The sequence below is a fragment of the Vidua chalybeata genome, chromosome 21, assembly GCF_026979565.1.
Source record: "Vidua chalybeata isolate OUT-0048 chromosome 21, bVidCha1 merged haplotype, whole genome shotgun sequence".
NCBI classification, from domain to species: domain Eukaryota; kingdom Metazoa; phylum Chordata; class Aves; order Passeriformes; family Viduidae; genus Vidua; species Vidua chalybeata.
The window spans coordinates 1846286-1866851 of NC_071550.1; the positions used below are offsets into that span (position 1 = coordinate 1846286).

The 20566-nt window shown below is 53.3% G+C and overlaps 1 protein-coding gene across 10 annotated transcripts in view; it reads right to left on the bottom strand.

Moving 5' to 3' along the window:
* Window positions 1–20566, bottom strand: part of DAB2IP (DAB2 interacting protein) — a 184980-nt gene that overhangs the window by 5523 nt on the left and 158891 nt on the right. For 8 of the 10 annotated variants that reach the window (XM_053961876.1, XM_053961877.1, XM_053961883.1 and 5 more), the window contains 7 exons: window positions 13000–13144; window positions 10730–10874; window positions 7533–7769; window positions 5850–6051; window positions 5509–5687; window positions 3200–4073; window positions 797–949 (listed from right to left, as the gene is read on the bottom strand). In XM_053961876.1, coding sequence (XP_053817851.1) covers window positions 797–949; window positions 3200–4073; window positions 5509–5687; window positions 5850–6051; window positions 7533–7769; window positions 10730–10874; window positions 13000–13144 — 1935 coding nt within the window. The remainder of the gene's footprint in view (window positions 1–796; window positions 950–3199; window positions 4074–5508; window positions 5688–5849; window positions 6052–7532; window positions 7770–10729; window positions 10875–12999; window positions 13145–20566) is intronic. The other 2 variants (XM_053961875.1, XM_053961878.1) reach the window with 2 other exon arrangements.

Consider the following 20566-nt stretch of genomic DNA (forward strand, 5'->3'; position numbering starts at 1 on the left):
TGCTGAGAAAGAACCTTGCAGAAGCAGCAATCGGCAAAGATGGGATTTTCCCAGCTTCTGACTGTTGGATCCTCATTTTTATCCTTCTTTTTCATCCTAGCCAGGCCTACTTTGTCTTTCCCCAGCTTCTCCCACTCCAGGAAGGAGGGGAAAGGAGTAGCACCCCTCTGCTTCAGAGGCACAGGGCCTCTGTTGGCCCAGGGGCTGAGACTGAATACTCTGCATATGGCTTCCTGGCAGACCCCTGACTGGCCAGGCCCTGATGTGTGTGACACTGCCATAAGCTTGTGAAAGTGCCACAAAGTCACCCCAGGCACCAGTGCTGTCTCTGAGACCAAAATTTGGACTTAATTTTTAGGTCTGTGAACAGCTTTTTGACACGGAAGCTGCTTCCTGCTCCATGTCCCTGGTGTGAGGCATGAGGCTGCTTGTGCCTTACTCCACCTCTGTTACAGGTGTGCTTAATCCCCTTTTTAAGCTTTCTTCCCAGCAGCTGGGTGAGTTGGAATGGGGAAGAGTAAGAGGTACTGGCTGGCTGAAGAGTTTGTTTCAGGGCAGCATCAGCATTTGATTCCTGGCTCCTGTCCTTCTTTACTTGCTTTCATCAGAAGGTGAGTCAGTGTGAAAACCTCCCAAACATTTCCCACAAGCTCCCTGTGAGGCCGAATAGGACACGGAGAAACCTGGTCCCTCTCTCCTGCACACAGCCCACCTTCTCCCCAGGGTGCTCAGGGAATGACATTCAAGGAAATCCTCTCTCTATTCAGAAACTTGTTTCAATCCAATCAGGTTTTACCTTTTCTGCTTGGCTGAGCTCGTCCTTATTCCTGAGCTTATCCCTGTGCTTGGAATCTGGGTCAATGCTTTCATCTTCTAAAAACTGCATGTTCATATTCAAAAGCCAAGCAGCAGTGCGGTCCAGGGCATTGGGGTTCACAGGAGAAGGGGCCTACAATGAAACAATGATACAACCATGACAAAAGAAAAACCTGTAACACAAATGGTCATGAAGCTGGAGAGAGAGAGAGAGTTTCCTTCCAAGCAGATCCTCTCCCATGCTGCTCAGACAGCAACGAGCCAGGCTGAGCTACCAGAGCAGCTGGGGCTGGAGCAGGAGCAACTCCTGTTCTGCAGCTGGATGTTATTTTGGGTCAAGCAATGGAACCTGCTCAAAGTCATGGCCCCGGTGTCTGAGCAGATCCTGTCACCTCACAGGGACACAACCTGTGAAGGTGCTGAGCTGCAGGTGAGCAGAGTGGCTGGATGTGGTTTTTTCACTCCATGAGCAGAGTTCTCTCAAGTCTTCATCTTGTTATGAGCCATCTTTGCTTCCGTGGATTCCATAAAACAAGATCTGAAAACTGAAATGCTCCTTATGATCGTGCAGGCGCCTTCTTGGAGAAGAAAAGTTTCTTTTCAGCTGAGGCTACACTAAGGATGCTGAAGAGGTCTAAATGCTCAGTGTCACTTATTAGCAGTGATGTTCCATGGTCAGTGAGCTACAGTCACATCTGCTGCCTTTCAGTCCTGGCCTGGGCATGGACTGCCAGTGGCACTGCCTAAATATTTTCCAACTACATTACAAGGAAGTCACTCTTCAGCTATTTCCCCTCCATCCTGCCTCGCTATAAGCTGCCATAAACAGTGAGATGAACTCATGGGATCTGCATGACTTGGTCATTTGAGTTAATGACTTGGGAATTCAAGTTAAAAAATTGGAAATGTCAGAAACTTTCTCCTTCATTCCAACCTCTGGATAGAGAAACCCAGTCACTGTCAGCCAGCATAACAGGAGGTTCTGTGTCAGGAGTGGGGAATGGTTTCATTTCCCCACTGGGGTCAGGGGCTTTCCCATGCCATCTTCCAGTCTGGTCTTCTGCCTCCAGAATTATGAATCACAGGTATCAGACTTGGCTCATGAGCTTTGCCTCCTACAAATCCTCATGCTGCTGACATGCAAATAAAACGTGCAGAGTGAGGGTGGGAGAGGCATTCTTAGACTTCAGGTCTGAAGAGAAACTTCGAGAGGACCACAGGGATGGGTGGAGGAATCTTCTGTGAAGAGAACCTGGCCAGGGCTTTCTGATGGCCACCTGGAGAATCCTTGTCTGTCTGGAAGAAACCCTGCTACAACCAGGCCTCTGCTCCTTGCACAGCTCTGTGCCCTCTGTCCCTAATGAGCATTGATTCTGTTACACAAAGGCTGCTGCAGGCTGCTGCACGGCGCTGCTAATGCCAGCGCTTCCGGATCGATACTGGAATCATGGAGCAGCCCTGGGTGGGAGCATGAACAACTTTCTGTGGGCCAGGCTCCACAGCTGCTGTGTGGGAGAGGCAGACACAGCAACACTGAGGGCTGGAGAAAGGCCTGAGCTAGCTCAGGGTCTGGGTGCAGTGGGCTCTTGTTGCTTGTCCAGTCTCTGTGTTTTCTTTTCTTTTAAAAGTCTTCCTTCAGGCACAGAGGTCTTACTGTGACAATGTTCTGTAGGGCTGGTTTTGAAATGCAGAGTGAATAAATGAGCACTATAAAAACCATTTGCCCATGCCAGGACACCCAGAGGGCCTTAGGCCTATGACCTACTGCCTTCCATTTTACCTCCATGTGGTATGGAATTCTGTGCAGCCCAGCACGTGGTCTGGGACTGGGATCACTGCAGAGCTCTGCACAGCAGGAACGTCGCTCTGGGCTCCTTCCTCCCTGCTCCTACGGGAGGGTCCCACAGAGCAAACAGGAACGTCCAGGAGCGCCACGGCCCCGCTGGGACGGGAGCAGCAGCAGGCAGGCTCTTAGTTACAGGAGATCAGGGTCTGTTCCAAGCCTGGGAGATGGCGCGGGGTTGGCTATGGCATGGGATGAGAGCCTGGACATGGAGAGGCAAAGCAGTGACAAGATGGTAGCGCAGGACAGTGGCATGGCTGCCACTGCCCTCGAGCCTCTGCCACCTACCGCCGTCACGCTCCAGTGTGCCACGTGACGGAAGGACTCCAGGAGTGGACACTGCTCTGTGTTCCTGTCCCTGGAGGGTCTCTGTCTCAGGCCAGGGGTGCCAGAGCCGAGGTACATCCCCACATGCGATGCCACTATGGGGTTGGCACTGATGTGGCAGCTCAGAGCCACATCCCCTCCCATGGCAGCAATCTCCACGGGCTAACCCCACCTGGCCCCTTCAGTGCCAGGGCCCGGACAGCCCGAACTCACCTGTTTGTGCATCGTGCGCTGCTTCATCTCGGGGCTGTCACCCTTGGAGGAGGAGGACTGCTGCCGGAGCCGCGCCCCGCTGCCGGGCCAGTCGGGCGACGAGGACATCATGCTGCCGCTGGAAGGTCGCTGGTACTGCACCGTGTTCAGCAGGGAGGGCGGCGTGCGGCCGCGGGTGACGGGCGGGGGCGGCGGGGGCGGCTGGTCGATGCGCCGCTGCGGCCCCGCGCTGTTCTGCCGCGGCATCGTGGGCTGGCCGCCCTTCTCGGTCAGCGACAGCTGCCGCCGGGCCAGCTCGCCCGGCCGGCGCGAGAAGTCCTCGCCGGCCGCGGGGCCGGCGAAGCCGTGCTTGTTGGCCGTCAGCTCCTCGCTGTTGCTGTGGGAGCTGAGCGAGCTGTGGCACTCGGAGCCGGAGTCGCCCAGGCCGCGCGGGGACAGCGGCAGCCCGGCGGCCATCTGGTACACGGGGTTCTGGAAGGACAGCGGCGCCAGCAGCTGGGGCCGGCCGGGCGCGCTCTCGCCGCTCGGCGTGGTGGGGGTCTGGCCCACCCGGCGCACGGTGGCCATGCCCGTCACGCTGTTCTGCTGAGTCCGTGTGGTCCATACGCCCTGCAACTGCCCCAGGGACGACTGACTGTCATTGAGCGAGTCGGCTGTGCCGGGCGCGTTGGCCCCACTGTCCAAGAGCCGATTGTCCTGCAAGTCCACCATGGACAAACTCTTGCTGCCATTAGACATCTGCACGTCGGGCTCATTGGCCTCTGAGTAACTGGAGCTTCGGGCAGGCGAGGGCTGGGCCCCAGCAGACCTTGTGACAAAAAACAAGTCCTTGTTTTCAGGGGTTGGAGATGGTAACCGTGTGAAATCTATCAGACTGCGGGGAAGTCAGTGCGTAAGAAGAGGAGAGGAAAACAAAACAAAAAAGAAGAGTTGTGAATGCTGCACCGGAGCAGGAAAACAAAATCACTCAGAAATCAGGGTGGTGCAGCTGTGTGGGACAGGGATGGGGACAGGGACAGGACCCAGCCCTGGAAGGAGCAGGGACAGGGCTGGCCCAGCCGGGAGCAGTGTGAGGAGTGGGGAGGGTGCTGTGGAGCCCCGGGCTGGCCTGGGAACGGACAGGTGAGGGCAGGTGAGTGAGGGCAGTGTGTGCACGCAGGGCTCCCAAAGGCTGCTCCCAAAGGCTGTCTCCATGCCAGTCCCGTGTCCCTGCTCTGTACCTGGGCAGCAAGCTCCTGTGGGAACACTGGGCAGCATTTGGACAGCACAGAACACTGTGAGGGCCCAGTAACACCAGGCCTCCCAGGTCAGTGAGCGCTCACACAGCAGAGCTAAAGCCTGGCAGCTGAAGGTTATCCCCCCACTCCTGCTGCAATGCACATTCATGCAATATTGATTTCTTGGGGATAGGAAGAAAGAGCTTTCCAGTAGCTTCATGTGAATATTCTGCTGATCAAAGATGGTGCATTGTAAGCAAGTATTGAGGGGGAAGCATATTGTCAGAGATCCTCCATAGCATTGGATTTAAATAATTGCACCTCATGCTGGGAGGCACTAGAGACGAAAACTGATTAGAGCAAGTCCAGTGCCATTGCTGCCTTTCATTCCTAATTAAACTGTTAAATATTATGCAGTTTCCACTTACAAACTATTTTACTAGCACAGTCTTTCTGTTTGTGTGGGCTCCATTTCGTTTTCCACAAACAGGTTATTAGAGGTCTGCATTCATGGGTCTCCTTCCCATGAATGAAGCTCCTTACTTAATCAGGCCAGAAAGTACATAGGTGACTGTCTGTGAATCACTGCTCAGCAGTGAAAACTCCCAGTATTATAAAACCTGGACAGAGTAGACTGAAATTCCTTGTGAGGCCTCTACAGCTTGGATAGTTCCAGAACTATCCAGGTTTGCATGTCAGTGAATTCAGCACACACCCTACTTCGTACAAAGGTGGGTGAGGCCAATCATGTACATCTCTCATAGCCCTTAACAGTACTAACAGACCCTTGAGTCCTCAATGGATGAACACTTTGCTTCTGCAGCCACATCTCAACACCTGAGACCAGAACCATCAGGTTTCTCATTTCCCAGACCACATCCCCGGTTTTGGCTCTCAAGGGGCCCAGGATGGAGCCACAGACTGGCACTACCACCCACTGCTCTCTCCAGAGTCGGAGCTGAACTACATCCAGCACCAGTTCTGTAATGGGACAGCCCGGTCAGTGGATCGGGCAACTCCACACTGCACCCTGTCCCTGCATGACTATTCCGTGTGTCCCTGGTGTGTGGCCAGGCTCCGCTGGTCTCTTACCCAGATAAGTCATTCTCTATGACCATTTTCTGCAGCCCTGCAGAGATGCTGTTGCCAGCACTGGGCGTGGAGGCGGCGTGCTCGGCCGTGACCGACACCTGCACGCAGGCCGGGTTACTGAGAGCGGCGTTGACGTCCCGCAGGATCCGGGGCAGAGGCCCCAGTTTGGTGGCAGTGCCCTGGGCAGAAAAGAGAGAAGAATTACCACCACCATCTCGTGCTTTTTGCTAGAGAACTGTGGGCTTTGCCAATTGCTGGACAGTCTCTTCAGAGAATCACATGAACAACATTTTCTCCATCATTTCCCACCCCCAAAGCTGTCCCTGTCACCCCCTGGATACCTGCTCCAGTTGGGAAATGACCTCCCAGAGTAGTGAGTGCAATGTGGACAGTTCCCGGCCCAGGTCAATGTAGCCCTCAAAGCCAGCTGTGTTTGAGATGGTTTCAGGATTGGAAATCTCCAGGAGAAATCTCTGCATGTTAGTCCATTCATGTTCCAGGAACTGATTCATAAAGGACATGTATTCTTCTTTGCTGCCAAACCTATTGAGAGAGCAACATGGATTTCAGCTAAATCCAGGGGGAAAAACTGCAGTCCATGGAAAGGGCAGGTACAACACAGCTAAGAACCTTCTTCTGGCATCTCAACCCTTCCAAGCCTTTGGGATCTCTGGGCTGTGAGCAGGCACCTGGGACACCTCATTGACCGTGGAACCAAAATTAACCCCAGCCTGATCCAGCTAAGCCCTCATCAGTGTGGGATCCGCACATCAGGAACAAAGGTGAAAGCAGGAGAAACAAAGGAGTTCCTGGTAACCCAGTGTCTCACTGCTGGGTCAGGGCACAGCCTCCAGAAACAGGACCTGTCACTGGAAATCAAGATGCTGTCACAGCAATTCCCCTCAGCTGACTGGAGCCCAGTGATGGATGGGGCAGGAATCCTGCACTCTCCAGCAAAGCCAGCACAACTGCTCTGGGATCACCCTGGAGAGCCACCCCTGCAGCTGGGCTAGCCCCATTGTCCCCTCAGGCTTCCTGCCACCTCCTTCTGCCCTCCAAGCTCTTCACCCTCAGTATTTTGTCTGATTTAGAGCACAACAGGGAGGGCCTTGTGGTTGGACTGTCCTGGCAGCAGCTGGTGCTGTGCCAGGGGTTCCATGGGACAGGCTCGGCCCAGTGCCATGCACAGAACAGCTTGGCTTGATCACTTCAGCTTGACTAATGTCAGCTTAGTTAAAGAGCCTTTCCTGCAAAGTGCTAGAAATATGCTGAAAACCCTTTAGTTAGGGATTGGTCAGGAATACAGAGAATTTCTGTCATCTAGTGTAACACACTTGTACATCTCCTGCCGGTGTCCGCAGGCGCGTCTGTGCGTTGCTGACTGTGAGTGTGAGCACTAAGCCAGTTTCCAGATCTAAGGAGCTTTAGATAGAAACTGTCCATTCATGTTTCAGAAAGCTCATCATTTTGTTATCAGAGCTCAGGATAAGTAGCTCAGAGCTACAGCCAGTGGAAAGATTTTCAGAAATCTCTCGCTTTGTTTCCATCAAACCAATGGGCTTAGTTAGAAATTGATGGTGTCTCTGTTCTCAGGCCTTCCCAGTTCAGTCAGCTGCATTTTAATAGCAGGGAAGGTCCCAGAGCTCAGAGGAGGGATGGAACAGTTCCTGAGCCAAGCACATCCCTGCTGCTGATTGGGTTCTGGTCCTACACCCACAGGACATCACAGGACATCACAGGACAACGTCCCCACTGCCACCCCACTGCTCGTCCATGTGGTCAAAACAGCCTGTTTTCCTGCTCATAAAACATGTCCTGTTTTGGAAACTTGAATGATCTCCCTGACCTGACAGTGAGGGAACGAGTCCCAGAGAGACGTGGGGAAAAAGCCAACAGGAAGCAAACAGGCCCTTTCCAGCGAGGAAAGGAGTGGCCGAGTGTGGGACTCTGTGCCGGCGCCGTGGCTCTGCCCACGCACCCGGAGGTTCTGTCCCCTCCCCAGCCCTGCCCACAGCCCGGCTTACTTGGCAAAGTTGGCGAGGTTCTGGGTGACCTTGGCGATGAGGGTCAAAGTGCGTGCGGTGCGGTCGTCGGGGTACTCCTGGAGCAGGCTGAACAGGGACGGGGACATGATGGCCGGGCACAGGAACCGCAGGAACAGGGAGGCGCTGATCAGGCGCTCGCTGATGTCGGGGCGGCCTCGGTTGCTGCACTCCTGTCTCCACGAGGCAAAAACTTCTTTGAGCTCTCTTGGGAAGACACTGAAATGACACAAGAACAGGTAGTGTCTGTCAGGTTTGGAATGTCAGGAGTCTCACACCATGTAGGGGAAAAAGCAAAGCTGCTCTGTAAAGTTATGAGAGAAGCAGCTTTTATTGGTCCTTATGCTGGATGCCAAGACCCCAGAAAACTGGGAAGACTGGGATTTGAAACAAACTGTACAGAAGCTCTTCAGGACTCGGTGGCGGCACCATGGGGTGCTTTGAGCTGGAGGCCAGCAAGGAGAGCATCTCCTGAAGAATCACCAGCAGCACTGGAATCTCTGGCACAGCTGGAGCTTGCGGGGGGGGCTGTGCAAACTGTAATACTCCTGTTCAAGCACCTGGATCAAATCCCACTGTGCCTAGTACAAACACAGAGCCCAACCGGAGTTACTCCAGCCTTGTAGCTGCACAGACCTCAGCCTGCCTTTCCCGGATGCCAGAATTCCCTGGGGGCCAGCAGACACTCACTGCAGCAGCCCTTATCGCTGGAGAACTGCTGCCTGTTCCTGCTCGGCCCTCCCCAGCTCCCTGCTCCCACCTCATCCTGTTCCCAGCATGTGTTATTTATTCAGCTGGAGACTCCCACTCGGAAGCAGGCTGGCACTGGGCTGGCCACTGGTCCTGGTGTCCCTGGCACACCGATCCCATTGCCCTGGCCAGGAACCACCGTCCCTGTGTCACAGGACAGCGGGGGTACCACAGCAACTGAGGGGGGTCAGGCTCCATTTCAGGCCATCTGACCTTCTGACACAGCAAGGACACTCCATGGAAGTGCCTGAAGAATGCTGCCATCCTGTTCAGCTTCTGCTCTGTGCTGCCTTCACACTTTCACCCCCATGAACTTTTTTACCCTGAGCTCTACAAATAACATTAGCCAATATCTTTGGCTGGATAAATTCTCCTCTGTCTTTGGCTTGATCCACACAATTGGACAAAACCCTTTTCCTTCATGGTATTTGCCCAGAAACAGGAGAATCCTTTAAGCAATTTGAGGCTTGAATGATCAGGACAGGTTGTGCAGTGACTGGAGAGCAAAGCTCTGAAATGCAGCAGCCGCACGTTCCCGTCACAGGCTGGAGCCCGTGGAAGTTTAATTGTGTCACAGCGGATGGAATTCGGATCGTTGGCTTTATGTGACAAACGGGCCCGTAATTCATTACCCAACTTCCCAGTAACGAGCTTCCACATGCTGAAATTCTGCTTACACTGAAACTTTCCAGATGTCCAAATTATGTCATAATTATAACAATTTTCGGTTATTGTGAACCTCTTTCCTCTCCCTGACTCTCTGCACAGATGAGCACACACACTCCAGTGCTCTATTTAAAGCAGGATCCTTGGCTGTTGGGATACCTTGGCCAATCCCAACACTCATCAGCCCAATTAATCCCCAAGAACCGCTGAGCTCAAAGGACTCAGGGGGAACCACTCAGAGCAGCAGCTCAGCTGCTCCAGCCTTCCTTGGAAAGGCAGGATGAGAGGAACAAACTTCCCATGCATTCCTGACTTTCCCTGGGTCACTTTTCAAGCCTATTTTTAGAGTGACCTTTGAATGCTGCTTTGGGTGTATTTAGGAAGACATTAATTCAAACCATTATGATCCACTGCTGACTAGAAGTGGTGAATCCCTCCTGGGAGAGCAGGTAAACACCATTCCTGAGTCAGAGTTATTAACTGGCCAAGGATAGGGAATAGGATACCTGTAAAGAACCTGCCCTTGGTGTACCTGTGGTAAATAATGGCAGCCTGAGCAAGCCTCTTAAGAGCTCCTTGCTCTCCCCCTGAGCAGGGTCTGTTCCCTTCCTGGCTTCCAGGAGGGCACACTCAATATCTTGGGGAGATTATTTATAATAAGTTTTCTGACCTCAGCGCAACAGCTAGGAGAGGAGAGAAAATGAGAAATCCTCGTTATCAAAAACCTCCTTATTCCAGTATTATCCCTTGTTGATGCTTTGCAACAGCAGTGTTGTTACTAAATACATTAATAAAAACAAAGCCCAGTTTTTAAGCAGAAAGGCTGGAAATCCAGCAGTGAGACAAAAATGTTCCTTCTCTCATGATCAGGACCAAAGACTCTGGGTATGCTATCAAAAAGCAGAAAGAAAATATTTTTATTTCTCCAAGTAAAGAGAGTCCCAAGTCCATCTTTTTCCCCTTTGAGGTCACCTCTGCTGGCAGCAGCTGTCAGAGACCCAGGGACTCCTGGCTCCCAGCACAGCTGTGCCCAACAATCACCTCCTAGCAGGATCTAGTGCCTCACACCAGCCTATTTGGGATATTCGGGCCTGTCCCAACCAGTTGCAAGAACTTTTACCCTGAGAACAAACAACTCGGAAATGCCTCCAGCTGCATACCAGGCCTTGGGCCAAGGAGGCAAAGGGCTCCCTTCACCCAGCAACCGCCCAGGGCTGGGAGAGAGAGGGGTTAATCCAGAGGAATGTGGGATGCTGAGCCAAGCAGGGAGAACAGCATCCTCCTCCCAGCTCCAGCACTCTGCAACCACAGAACATCTGCCCAAACAAAAGCTGCCTGTGCTGGGGCAGCTCCTCACAGGTGCCACAGCCCCTGCCTGCTGCAGGATTTCCGAGCTTTGCCGGATGCTCCTGGAGGTGTAGATCTGTCAGTCCCATCCAGACTGACTTGTTCCACGGGTGGAAGATCCAGGACATGCATCTCTGCCCTTTATTCCAGAATTTCACATGCATTTGGCATCAAGTACCTCTCTGAATCAATCACACTTGGTTTTCCTTGCCTCCACTGCCCTGTCCCTGTGCCCCAGTGACCCTTCAGCACCTCTGAAAAGAAGGGTGCCAGACAATGTGGGAGGGTGCCACATCCCCAGAGCAGATACTCCAAACTCTGGCCGCTCCCCCTCCACAGCTCTGCCAGAGCCAAGGTCCCAGCTCCTGCAGACACAGCACTCCAGGAGGAGGGAGTGCCACTCCCGGGATACCCACCAGTAGGAGTTGATGATCTTGCAGAAGGCCAGCTCACAGCACATCTTCAGGTTGCCCTGATGTTCGGGGAGGTCCGAAGATGAACATTTGCTGGGATCCACCTCACAATTTTCATCTGATTCATACAGTGCCTTGATGAACTCGCCTGTAAAACAGAGTTGGTGATGGGTTTGGAGACATGAGAAGTGCAGCCTTCAAGCAGCTCTATTCCTAAACCCCAGTGCCCGAGCAGCTCCCTGGCACTCCATCACACTGAGGGAAGATGAGAGGGATACAAGAGCACATTGGTGGCCCCTGGGGCAGCTCTCCATGTCTCCAAGAGGACCCAGAGAGTTCCTGGCAGTTCCTTGGGAGCTCACGACCAGCAGAGCACACCCAGCACCCTGCACATTCCATCCCTGTTCCCAGCTGGCAGCACTGTCCCTGTGGCTCTGGGATATTGCATCCGGGCTGCTCTGCCCAGCACCCACCTAACCCCCTTACACCAGCTCCAGAGACACTTCCTCGGGCTAATCTGGGAGGAAGGATGCTGGCAGGCCCTGTAATTATTGGTAGCGTGGCCTGCTACTGCAGCCTGTGCCCTGGTGCTGACAAACCACTGTGATTCACAGGAGAAATAGGTAATTAAAGGAAAGAAACAATTTACTTGGTTTATTTTGAGCTGAACATCACATAAAATTAAATTAAAATATTTCCTTGAGTTTTCCTGTGCTCCTCTTTGCTGCCTGGCTGCTCCTCCCTCACCCTTGCAGAGGCTCACACTGAGCTGCTCCACCAGCTTCTGCTCTTGTGCCACCTTTCACTGCAGGGTAGCTGGGCACAGCCCCTGCACTCAGGGTTGGGGGGTCAGTCCTTCATCCCAGCAGTGACTGGGAGATCGGGGACAGGGTAACAGGGATGAGGACGCAGCGTTTAGCTTGGGAGACGTTCTGGGAGAAAAGTTTGGTTTTCTTCTAATTCCAGTTGGTTTGCTCCTAATTCCTGACTGTCTCGGATTTTCCCATCCTGTTTTTTCCCCACTCCAACCTGCATTCCTTCCCTATTGCCAAAACAAATTTTAATTACATACTGGAGAGCCTCTCCAGTGTATTTTCAGCTCTGCCAGGGAGCTCTGGAGCTGCTCTGCTTGCCTGCAGGTGATGCCTGCTGTTCTTCCCTGGCCCCATCACCTGCTCCATGGTTCCAAGGACGGTGCCATGCTGCCCTGGGGCATCTTGTGACACGCAGGTGATTCATCTCCCTGGGAAAGGGTCACTCAGAACCAGCACCCCACCATGAGCAGGAACCCCAGGCTCCTCCTGCACGAGATGGAACTGGCATTGAGCCCCCAAAAGGAAGTATTTCAAAATTCTCTGATATCATTAATCTCCTGGCTTTTGAGAATTTTTATGAGTAATCTACTTACAGACTTGCCTTCAACCAGAAAGCATTACAAGGCAGAAATAAGTAATATTCCTTTTGCTATTCTTGTGGGCTCTCTGCCTGAATTTGTTCAATTATTTCCCTTTCTTCAAGGTTTTCATTATTATTATTATTATCTTAATAAAGTATTTATGCTTCTTTGCTCCTTGCTAAAATTATACAAATCCACTAGCAGGAACCCAACATACTTAAAAATTAACACCTTAATAGAAACTCTGCTCATCCTGCCCTGGAATGTGGATCCAATGGAAGCTCAGAGGATCCAAGGCAGCCTCTCCCCATCCTCATGTTGTGTTCCCTGCATGCAGCAATTCCTTCCTGACCTGCCCAGGAGCAGAAACTTCTAATTATTTTCATTTGCATCAAGAGAAGTATTTTTGGAGCCATAAACAGAGCCAGCACTTGGAAAAAAAAAAAAAACAAACCACCAGGAGGGTTCCCAGTGCTGGATGCTCCGGGAGGCAGCGCATCACTGCGACTTGGGAGATCTCATCTGACTCGGGAGCGCTGCAGGAGCTGGGCAGCATCTCTGGTGGGGGTGCAAGGGGGGAGATTCAATCAGCCCGTGACAGCCAGCGCTGAGACAGGAGCCCTGGCAGGCAGCAGAATGCCTTCAAACCTCCACGGGTTATCTCCTCTGAAAGCAGATGAAGGTGCCAGCCCTGCAGTCACCTTCACCTGGCAGCAGGGAGCTGCCCACTGCGGCCACAGCCGTGTCCAGGCTGCCAGGGAAACCCTCCAGCAGGAAAATGCTGAGGGCTCTGATGGCCATCAGGGCTCAGGTGACGTCCCCACCATGCAGCCTGGAGAACTTCTCTGGACAACACCTGCCAATGCTCTGTACGTACCTAAGGCATCTTGTAAGTATTTCTGCCCCACCAGCTTCAGGTATTCTTCGATTGCTTTGGTGGCCAGTGTGTTCTCCCTGAAAATGAGATGCTCATTCTCACCACAGCGATCAACTTCAGACATCATCAGGTCAGTCAAGAAATCCTGGAAAGCAAAGCCCATGGTGGGTGACCACGCACTGACACTGGTTCCGCAGAGCTGCAGCTCCCCAGCCCCGAGAGGTGCCACCTTCGTGAGGCACCCAAGGGACTGGAGGTGCTGCAGGTGATCCTGAACACACTGCCTCACTGCCTGCCTGAACTTCCTCAGAGACAAGGAGAAATAAACCTCTGGAGAGCCTCAACTCTTGCACCCCGACAATGACTCATCCCAGACCCGCATCTGCCTCCCCATCGGTGCCGCCCTTTGGCTGCTCTCATGTCAGCTTCACATTCTGTGGGCAAAACCTTTTCTCTCCTGTTAAACACGGCTGTGTTTGGTGTCCAACTGCACTGGCTGCAAACCGGGGCCATGCTCCAATGTCATGAGTTGTGCCCAGTTAATGGCTGACACACAAGCCTTAGATATGCACTGAGATACTCAAATTTCCCATTTCCTCCCTTTTCATGGAGATAAACAGCACTGACAGTGCCTGTTTTGGGCATTTTTGGTCTGATGTGCACACAACCAAATCCATGGGATCTGATAATCCCTTATGCTGCAGAGTAATGGAAGGGGTGAGCAGGAACAGCCCCTGACAGCTGCCCCTGCATCTGCAAATTCCAGGGGAAAAACAACGTTTTAGAGTGAGCTCTGGGTCTGCTTCAGCCACTGAGCAGGGGGTCAGGAGCTCCTGGGCACGCTGCTGATCCGAGTGTGCTGCAGCCTGGCCTGATCCAGGAGGAATGCCAGGCACCTGCTAATGCTGATACATGTTCTCTGCACTGCTAATGGACAGAGCAGCTCTGCCCAGCTACTCCTCCTCGCTGCACCAGGCGCTGAGGTGTCACCACTCACCTGAGTGACAATGGAAGGAGGCCACTGGCACTGTGTAAATCACCCACGTTAACTCTCTGACTGCCTCCCATGTAGGAGACAGAGAAATGATGACACACACATTCATTCAGCTCCACAGCCAAGGGCACCTTCTTAAACTCTTTCCATTAAAACAACATCATCTGCTTCGTAATAACCTTCCACTAAGAAATTCTTCATTTCCCCTGATGGTCACAGCCTGTTCCTGGCAGGGGCAGCAGGAGCACCCCAGGTCCTTCCCTGATGTCCCCAGGCACAGCAGAGCTGCCATGGTCCAGCTGGTTCCAACCCACACTGGGGACAGGGGACATCAGGTCCTACTCCCTGCCAGTGGCTGGATGGGGGCTTTGCACCAGATGCAACTTGCTCTGTTTCATTTTTCATGTGGAAATCTCTGAATTAAAAGTGTAATCAAGGTTCAACAAACTGCTTTCCCTGAACCCAGAAGACCCAAATAATTAAATCCACAGACCCTCTACCACTGTGCTCCTGTCCCAGGCAAAGGCAAACCCTGGGGCAGGCAGCTACATCCCTGTGTAAGAGCACAGGAGAAGGGGAGGTGACATCCCTGCAGTACCCAACGACCCACTGCTCCCACCTTCCCACAACACTCTGACTGGGACCAGCACACTGCCTTGACTTTCCCCCAAGACCCTCCAAAAAAGCTAAGGAGGAGCTTTGGGCTAAAAAAATAAAAGTAATTTCCACTATTTCTTTAGCCAGAAGATGCCCTTCCTCAAATCCTGCTACGTCTGCAACGCTCTGGCAGCTGCAGAGGCAAAAATCCCTCCTGGAAGCAAAGCACGTGCCTCCCTCTGCTATTTTCTCTCATTTTGCCCTTTTTATCAGCCAAGCTGGAATGAAACTTTAAACCCCGCTCAAATCCCGTTAGCTGCTATCTGGGTAACTCTATCACCTTTATCTTCCCGGGGCTCTCCCAGGGTACGTTTCAATTCCAAGCCACCGCTCAGGCTGACACAAGGTGCTGATTCTTAATTAGCAGCCGCTGACCTTGGCTTTGCTTGATTCTCTTTCCTGTCACTTTCCCAACATACTAATTATCTCAGGAACACTGAGTTTTACAGTGTCTCTTAGCCAAGTGTTTGCTTTTCCCCCTCTTGTCAGCTGAGCACTGGCTGCTGAGTCCTGGAAACCCAGGGCCAAGTGGGAGCCAGAGTTAATGTGAATTTGGGTGCCTTGGGCTGATCTACAGAATCCACTAGAATTTAAAACGAGGTAAGATTCCATGGCAGGACTCAACACAAAGCCAGAAAAGATCCCCTGGAAATCTCTGCTGCTGTTAATATTCCCTGTGGAACATCTGCAGCTCAGCAGCTGGGAAAAGGACCCCTTGTCTCTGAAGTGGAAAGGAAAGCTGCTAAAGTCCCAGAGAATTCCACTATGGCACAGAACCCAAAGCTGAGGAGTAACACCGCAGAATCTGGCCTTGCAACTGAGCAGGGAAGGAGGGGGGAGCCAGGACACCCAGCAGCATCCCACGGGTCAGGATCCTCCCTGTCCCTGCAGGTCTGGGCTGCAGAGCCATCCAGCCGGGCTGTAGGACCTGGCCCTGGGATGTGTCAGGGCTCAAAATTCCCCCAGGCAGCGTCCTTGGGCGAGTTCCTCTGCAGGGACTGCTCTGGGCAGCTCTGCCAGCCGCGGGAAAGGCTCCTCGGCCGCGGGTCACTTCCCATGACATCCTGCCTTCAGCCAGACCTTCACTTCCTCCCTTCCCTCCATGGAAAAGCCACATCGGCTCTGGATCACACTTCTGCTATCTGTGCCTTAAGTACTCCAGCAGCCAGTACTCAGAAGACACAAATGGAATGCAAATACTTGTGGAATCCCTCCGGGGGCCTCACTCACCCACATACAAGGTCCTGAATAAAATGCAATAACTAAAGCCAATAAAACTCCCTGTTTCTGAGCAGCAGAGATCAGCAGGGGGTTGTTTTCAGTTAGGGCCCCTGGCAATGGAAGAAAATAAGATGCTTTATTTCATTACATCAGAGTTGAGAGGGGAAGGAAGAGGTCTACAGCCAAAATTAAGGGCTGTAGCAGTGTTCTTTAGGCTTGTTCCCTTGTTTATTTTAAGGCTTTTTGCTTCAGACTGGACAGATCTGAACCTGTGCGACCCCAGTCGCTGCACGTATGCTGATAAAGAAGAGCAATTCATAAATAAATAAATTCAGAGCATGACAGCACAAGGCTGCACTGGTCTCCACTTTGCACATAAACTAGCCTGTGCTATTCCAGTGCAGCTCCTCCCAAGGCAGGCAGGAGCTGGCAGCCCCAGTCCCGAGGGGTTCCAAGTGCTGGTTGGTCCCTGTGCCTGCAGGGTGGCACTGGCAGTGCCTGGCCCTCCGGCTCCTGAGCCCCTGAGGCAGAAGGATGAAGCCAGCCGGGTGCCTGGCAGGGCTGTGGTGGGAGCAGGAGCACTTCCAAGGGAGCTGACAAACAGCACAAGTCTTGTAGGACGCGTCCTGTCCAAATCCAGAAAGGATTCTGCACTTTGCCAGCCCAGGAAGGTGCTCCCAGCCCAGCCTCTCTGGGATGTGTCCGGAGCTGGAGCACGTGGGGTGCCAGGGAGCTGAGGAGACCCACGGCCCTGTGCTCCCCGTGGTGGTCACACACCCTCTGGGCTGGAGCTGATCATTCCTGGTATCGTAACTGACTGATGGGCAGATTGACTTTGAAATAATAAGGTTCTCCAAATCACAAGCCTGATTAATAGGATTGACTTAACCTTAAGAGGATTGAATTGATAAAGGTAATAAGATTATTGCTTATTTCAAAGACTAGCTCAAGAGTCCAGCTGGGCCCTTATGCAAAGATGAAAAACACCAGTGGTCGGTAGGGCTGTAGGTTTCAGGTGCAGGAGCACTGGGACACACCCATGGGGGAGGGAACTCTGGCACAGGAGGCTGAGGAGTAGGAAAGGAGAGTGGCAGAGGGGCAGCAGCTGGGTCCTGGACAGATGGTGTGAAACCAAGGACCCCAGCCCCAAGTTCTCAACTCTTCCGTCACACAGTTCCTCTGAGGATCTGCTCCAGATACTTCTCTGCCAGGAAACAGAGTGATGGTCCCTCCTTCAAACCCTGCAACTCATCCATGGCACTTTTGGCCTTTTCTAGCTCTCCTTGGGAAAAGGTGGTGAATGGCAATGTGAGGGTTAACTCACGGCCATCTGTGTCCATCACCTTGCTCGGGGAAATAAGCAAACCTGAGGATCCAACACGAACATACTGAATGACCTCTCATGTCCCTGCCTGAGCCCAGCAGTCACTTTCCAGCCCTGTGTGGTGTCTGCAGGTCCCAGAGGCCTGACCCAGCCCTGGCTCTGCCACTGGAACGTGGGGTTCCAGCAGATCCACCCGGGGGGAGCAGCTACATCTGCTCAGCTGAGGCACATCCTCTCAGCACAAACACACAGGGACACATGTTTATCCCTCACTCCATTCCCAACACCATAAATATTTATTTCCAGTGAGCAGCTGGCTGGTTAGAGCTTTGTCTAATGCTGGGTTTGATCTACCAGTGCTCTGGACAAGAGAAGTTTTTTGTATATTTATGGTCATGAACTGAGCTCTGGGAGCTCTGAGACAGCCCTAAAACAAATCTAAGCATGGGAAATATTCCGGAAGCATCAGAAGTCCTTTGGGAAGGATGCAGCCATCTATCCACAACCACATCACAGGGGCCACACCAAGCCCTGTAAGGCAGGACTGAGCACTCCTGGTAACTCCAACCCTGGCAGCAGAACTGCTTTATGACTTTGTGTCTTTCATCCTCGGGTTGCAAAACATGTGAAAACCATCGGGCATCTCCACATCCTTAAAGGGAACAAACACTTCATCAGTGCTCTCACTAGGAAGGTGAAAACAGGTAACAAGTGAAGGACTGAGCTGAGAGGCCACATCTCTGCTTCAACCACCAAATATCTCTCAGCCTTTCTTGCCATAAGAGACAGGGGACATCTGTGTGTGCCAAGAGCTGAAGGATGTCTGTCAGATTTTCCAGCAGGCTGGGGCAGCTCCCTCCCTCCCTGAGTGCCTGCACTCAGAACCTTATCAAAACCCTCTTCCCCTCCCCTCCACCCACTGCCTTGGCAGCTGCTCAGGGCTTTCCAGGCGTGCCCCGTGCACACCAACCCAGCACTGCAGGGATGAAGTTCTTCCCTTTCCCACACAGAGATCAAGGGAAGCACGGACTTTGACTCCAGAGGGGACTCTGCTTTCATGCTCCACCTTTTAATCTATTGTGATACAGCTACAGTCCAGGAAGAAGCAGAGATTTAGGGAAAGAATTCACAAATTCAGCTACAGCCTTTGTCCCCCTTCCACCTGCAGCCCCAGGCATCCTGCCCCCGTGGCAGGAGGGACTCTGGGGTTTAGCAGCTCCAGGTAACCACACCTGGCTGGCAGGGTGTGCATGGGTACGGGGTGTCTGTGGGTAGGGATGGCCCTGCCTGCCCAGGGACCCGGTGGCTGGGACCTGGCTGTGTCTGGCACGTGGCACCATCACACCTCTCCTGCCCGGAGCTCCGGGCAGACACTCGGCCGATCCCGGCCTCATTAAGGGATTACCCCGTATTTACAGCAAATCGCTGCAGGAAAACACGGCCCGTACCAGCCCAACAGCAATCAGCTGCTAACGAGTCTTCCAAGATAATCTACTGGACACTTGTTTCACAGTCCATAATTGGTGCTTTAGCGCAGCTACAGCAGCCAAGAGCCACAAAAGCCCCTTTATCACAGAAATCAATCAGTGGTTACCGTTGGCCACAGCCACGGGGCAGAGGGGGATTTTGAAGGGCTCACTGGGAAGGCTCCTGGTGATGCACAAGGATGAGGAACCCACCTCTAGCCCGGGCAAGCTTCTGAGAGTCACCAGGGGACAGAGGCCTGGAGAAGGGGGTCCCTGCCCTGCTGGCCCTGCACTCAGGGGTCAGGGTGCTGGGACAGCCACGGGGAGCTCTCCTGAGGGGTACCGGGGTGCACCCACATCCCCCAAGCAGGGCTGAGGGGGTGCTTTCTTCTCATTCATTATTTTTCTACCTTTCTGCTGCCTTTCCCCCTCCCTGCTTGTCCAGCCCAGGATGCAGCACCTGGCTCCCATGCTCCAATAACTCCTGTTGCTCTGACAGCTCCCCAAACCCTGCGCTAATGCTGATGGCAGATGACAGGCAGGGAAAGCAGAAGCTCCATTTTAGGGGAAAAGTCATCAAGTCTGTTTACTGTTTGCTGTGTCCCCTGTGTAAAGCCTCTGGGATCTCAAGCACTGATGCAGACACATGTCTGGAAACACACTTGCTCCCTCTGGAGCCTCTCCAGTACTGAGAGGCAGAGGAAAAAGGCTGGAGCAGTGACAACCACTCCACCATGCCCACACATGATCCATGGTGATCAAGACTGGGATGGCACTTGAAGCCTTTTGCACCAGAACTGTGTTAGCCATGCACAGGGTCTTCCATAGCAATGTTATTCCCACAAAGCCCTGGCATTAGAGCTGCAGGAGCCACAGCGAGGGGCAGCAGAGCCCCTGGTGCCACCATAAGGCAGGGCTGTGCCCAGGAACCACGGGCTGACAGCTCTGGAGCCCTGGCACAAGGAGTGAGCAGAGACACCAAGCACAGCTCTTGTGGAGCCACAGTGTTACTCCCCACAGGTCCTTCCCTGCACTCCCGGGATCAGGAGGCTTTAACAGGGCTATTTTCTCTGCTGCTGCAGCAGCAGGCCCCCGGCTCCCAATCCTCTCAGCGAGCTTTGCCTGCCCTGAACTAGATCAGGAAGCCAAGCCACTTCTCTGTCCAACAGATGGTAACTAAAGCTAATCCACGAACCCGGCCACGGGCCCTGGCAGCAGCAGCAGCTGCCAAGGAAGCAGAGCCTTGTGACTGCCCCTCAGGTGAGGAGCTCCTATCTCCTCAGCACAGCAAAAGCTTTGGACATCTTGCCCTTCCCCAGCTCTCCCCTGATGGTCACAGAAAATCAGTGGTGCTTTAACTCCTGCAGCCCTGCCACGGGCACTGCCCGCTGTGGCTGTGCCAGGCCACCAGGGATGGAGGATGCTCTGCAGCAGGGCTCACTCCCTGCCCTGTGTGCTGGGGACCTCAGCAAGGAAGGGCATTCCAGCTCTGCCCACCCTGCCTGCTCCCTCACGGATCACAACCAGGAGTAACTCCTACTCTCTGCCTCCTCCTGGCCTGCTTCTTCCCCACACCTGGCAGGGCATTCCCAACCAGGAAGGAGGCTCAAAGTGCTCTACAAAGGCTGAACTTCCACCACGTGCAAGTCGGTGGCATCAATCTCCAATGAGCACTGCCACGGGAGCACCCCTGGACCCCTTTCCAAAAGCAGCAGCGCACACCCTGAAGACCAAGAGCTGATCCAGAGACATGCCTGCCTGCAGGCACTTTGGTCTGGAATTCTGGAGAGGCTGCTCACTCCTGTTCAGCTCCACTGTGCAGGGCGCTCAGCACAGAGGGAGCAGAGCATGGAACCCAGGAACAGCCAGCACACACAGGCTGCACAGCTCGGGCCAGCACTGCTT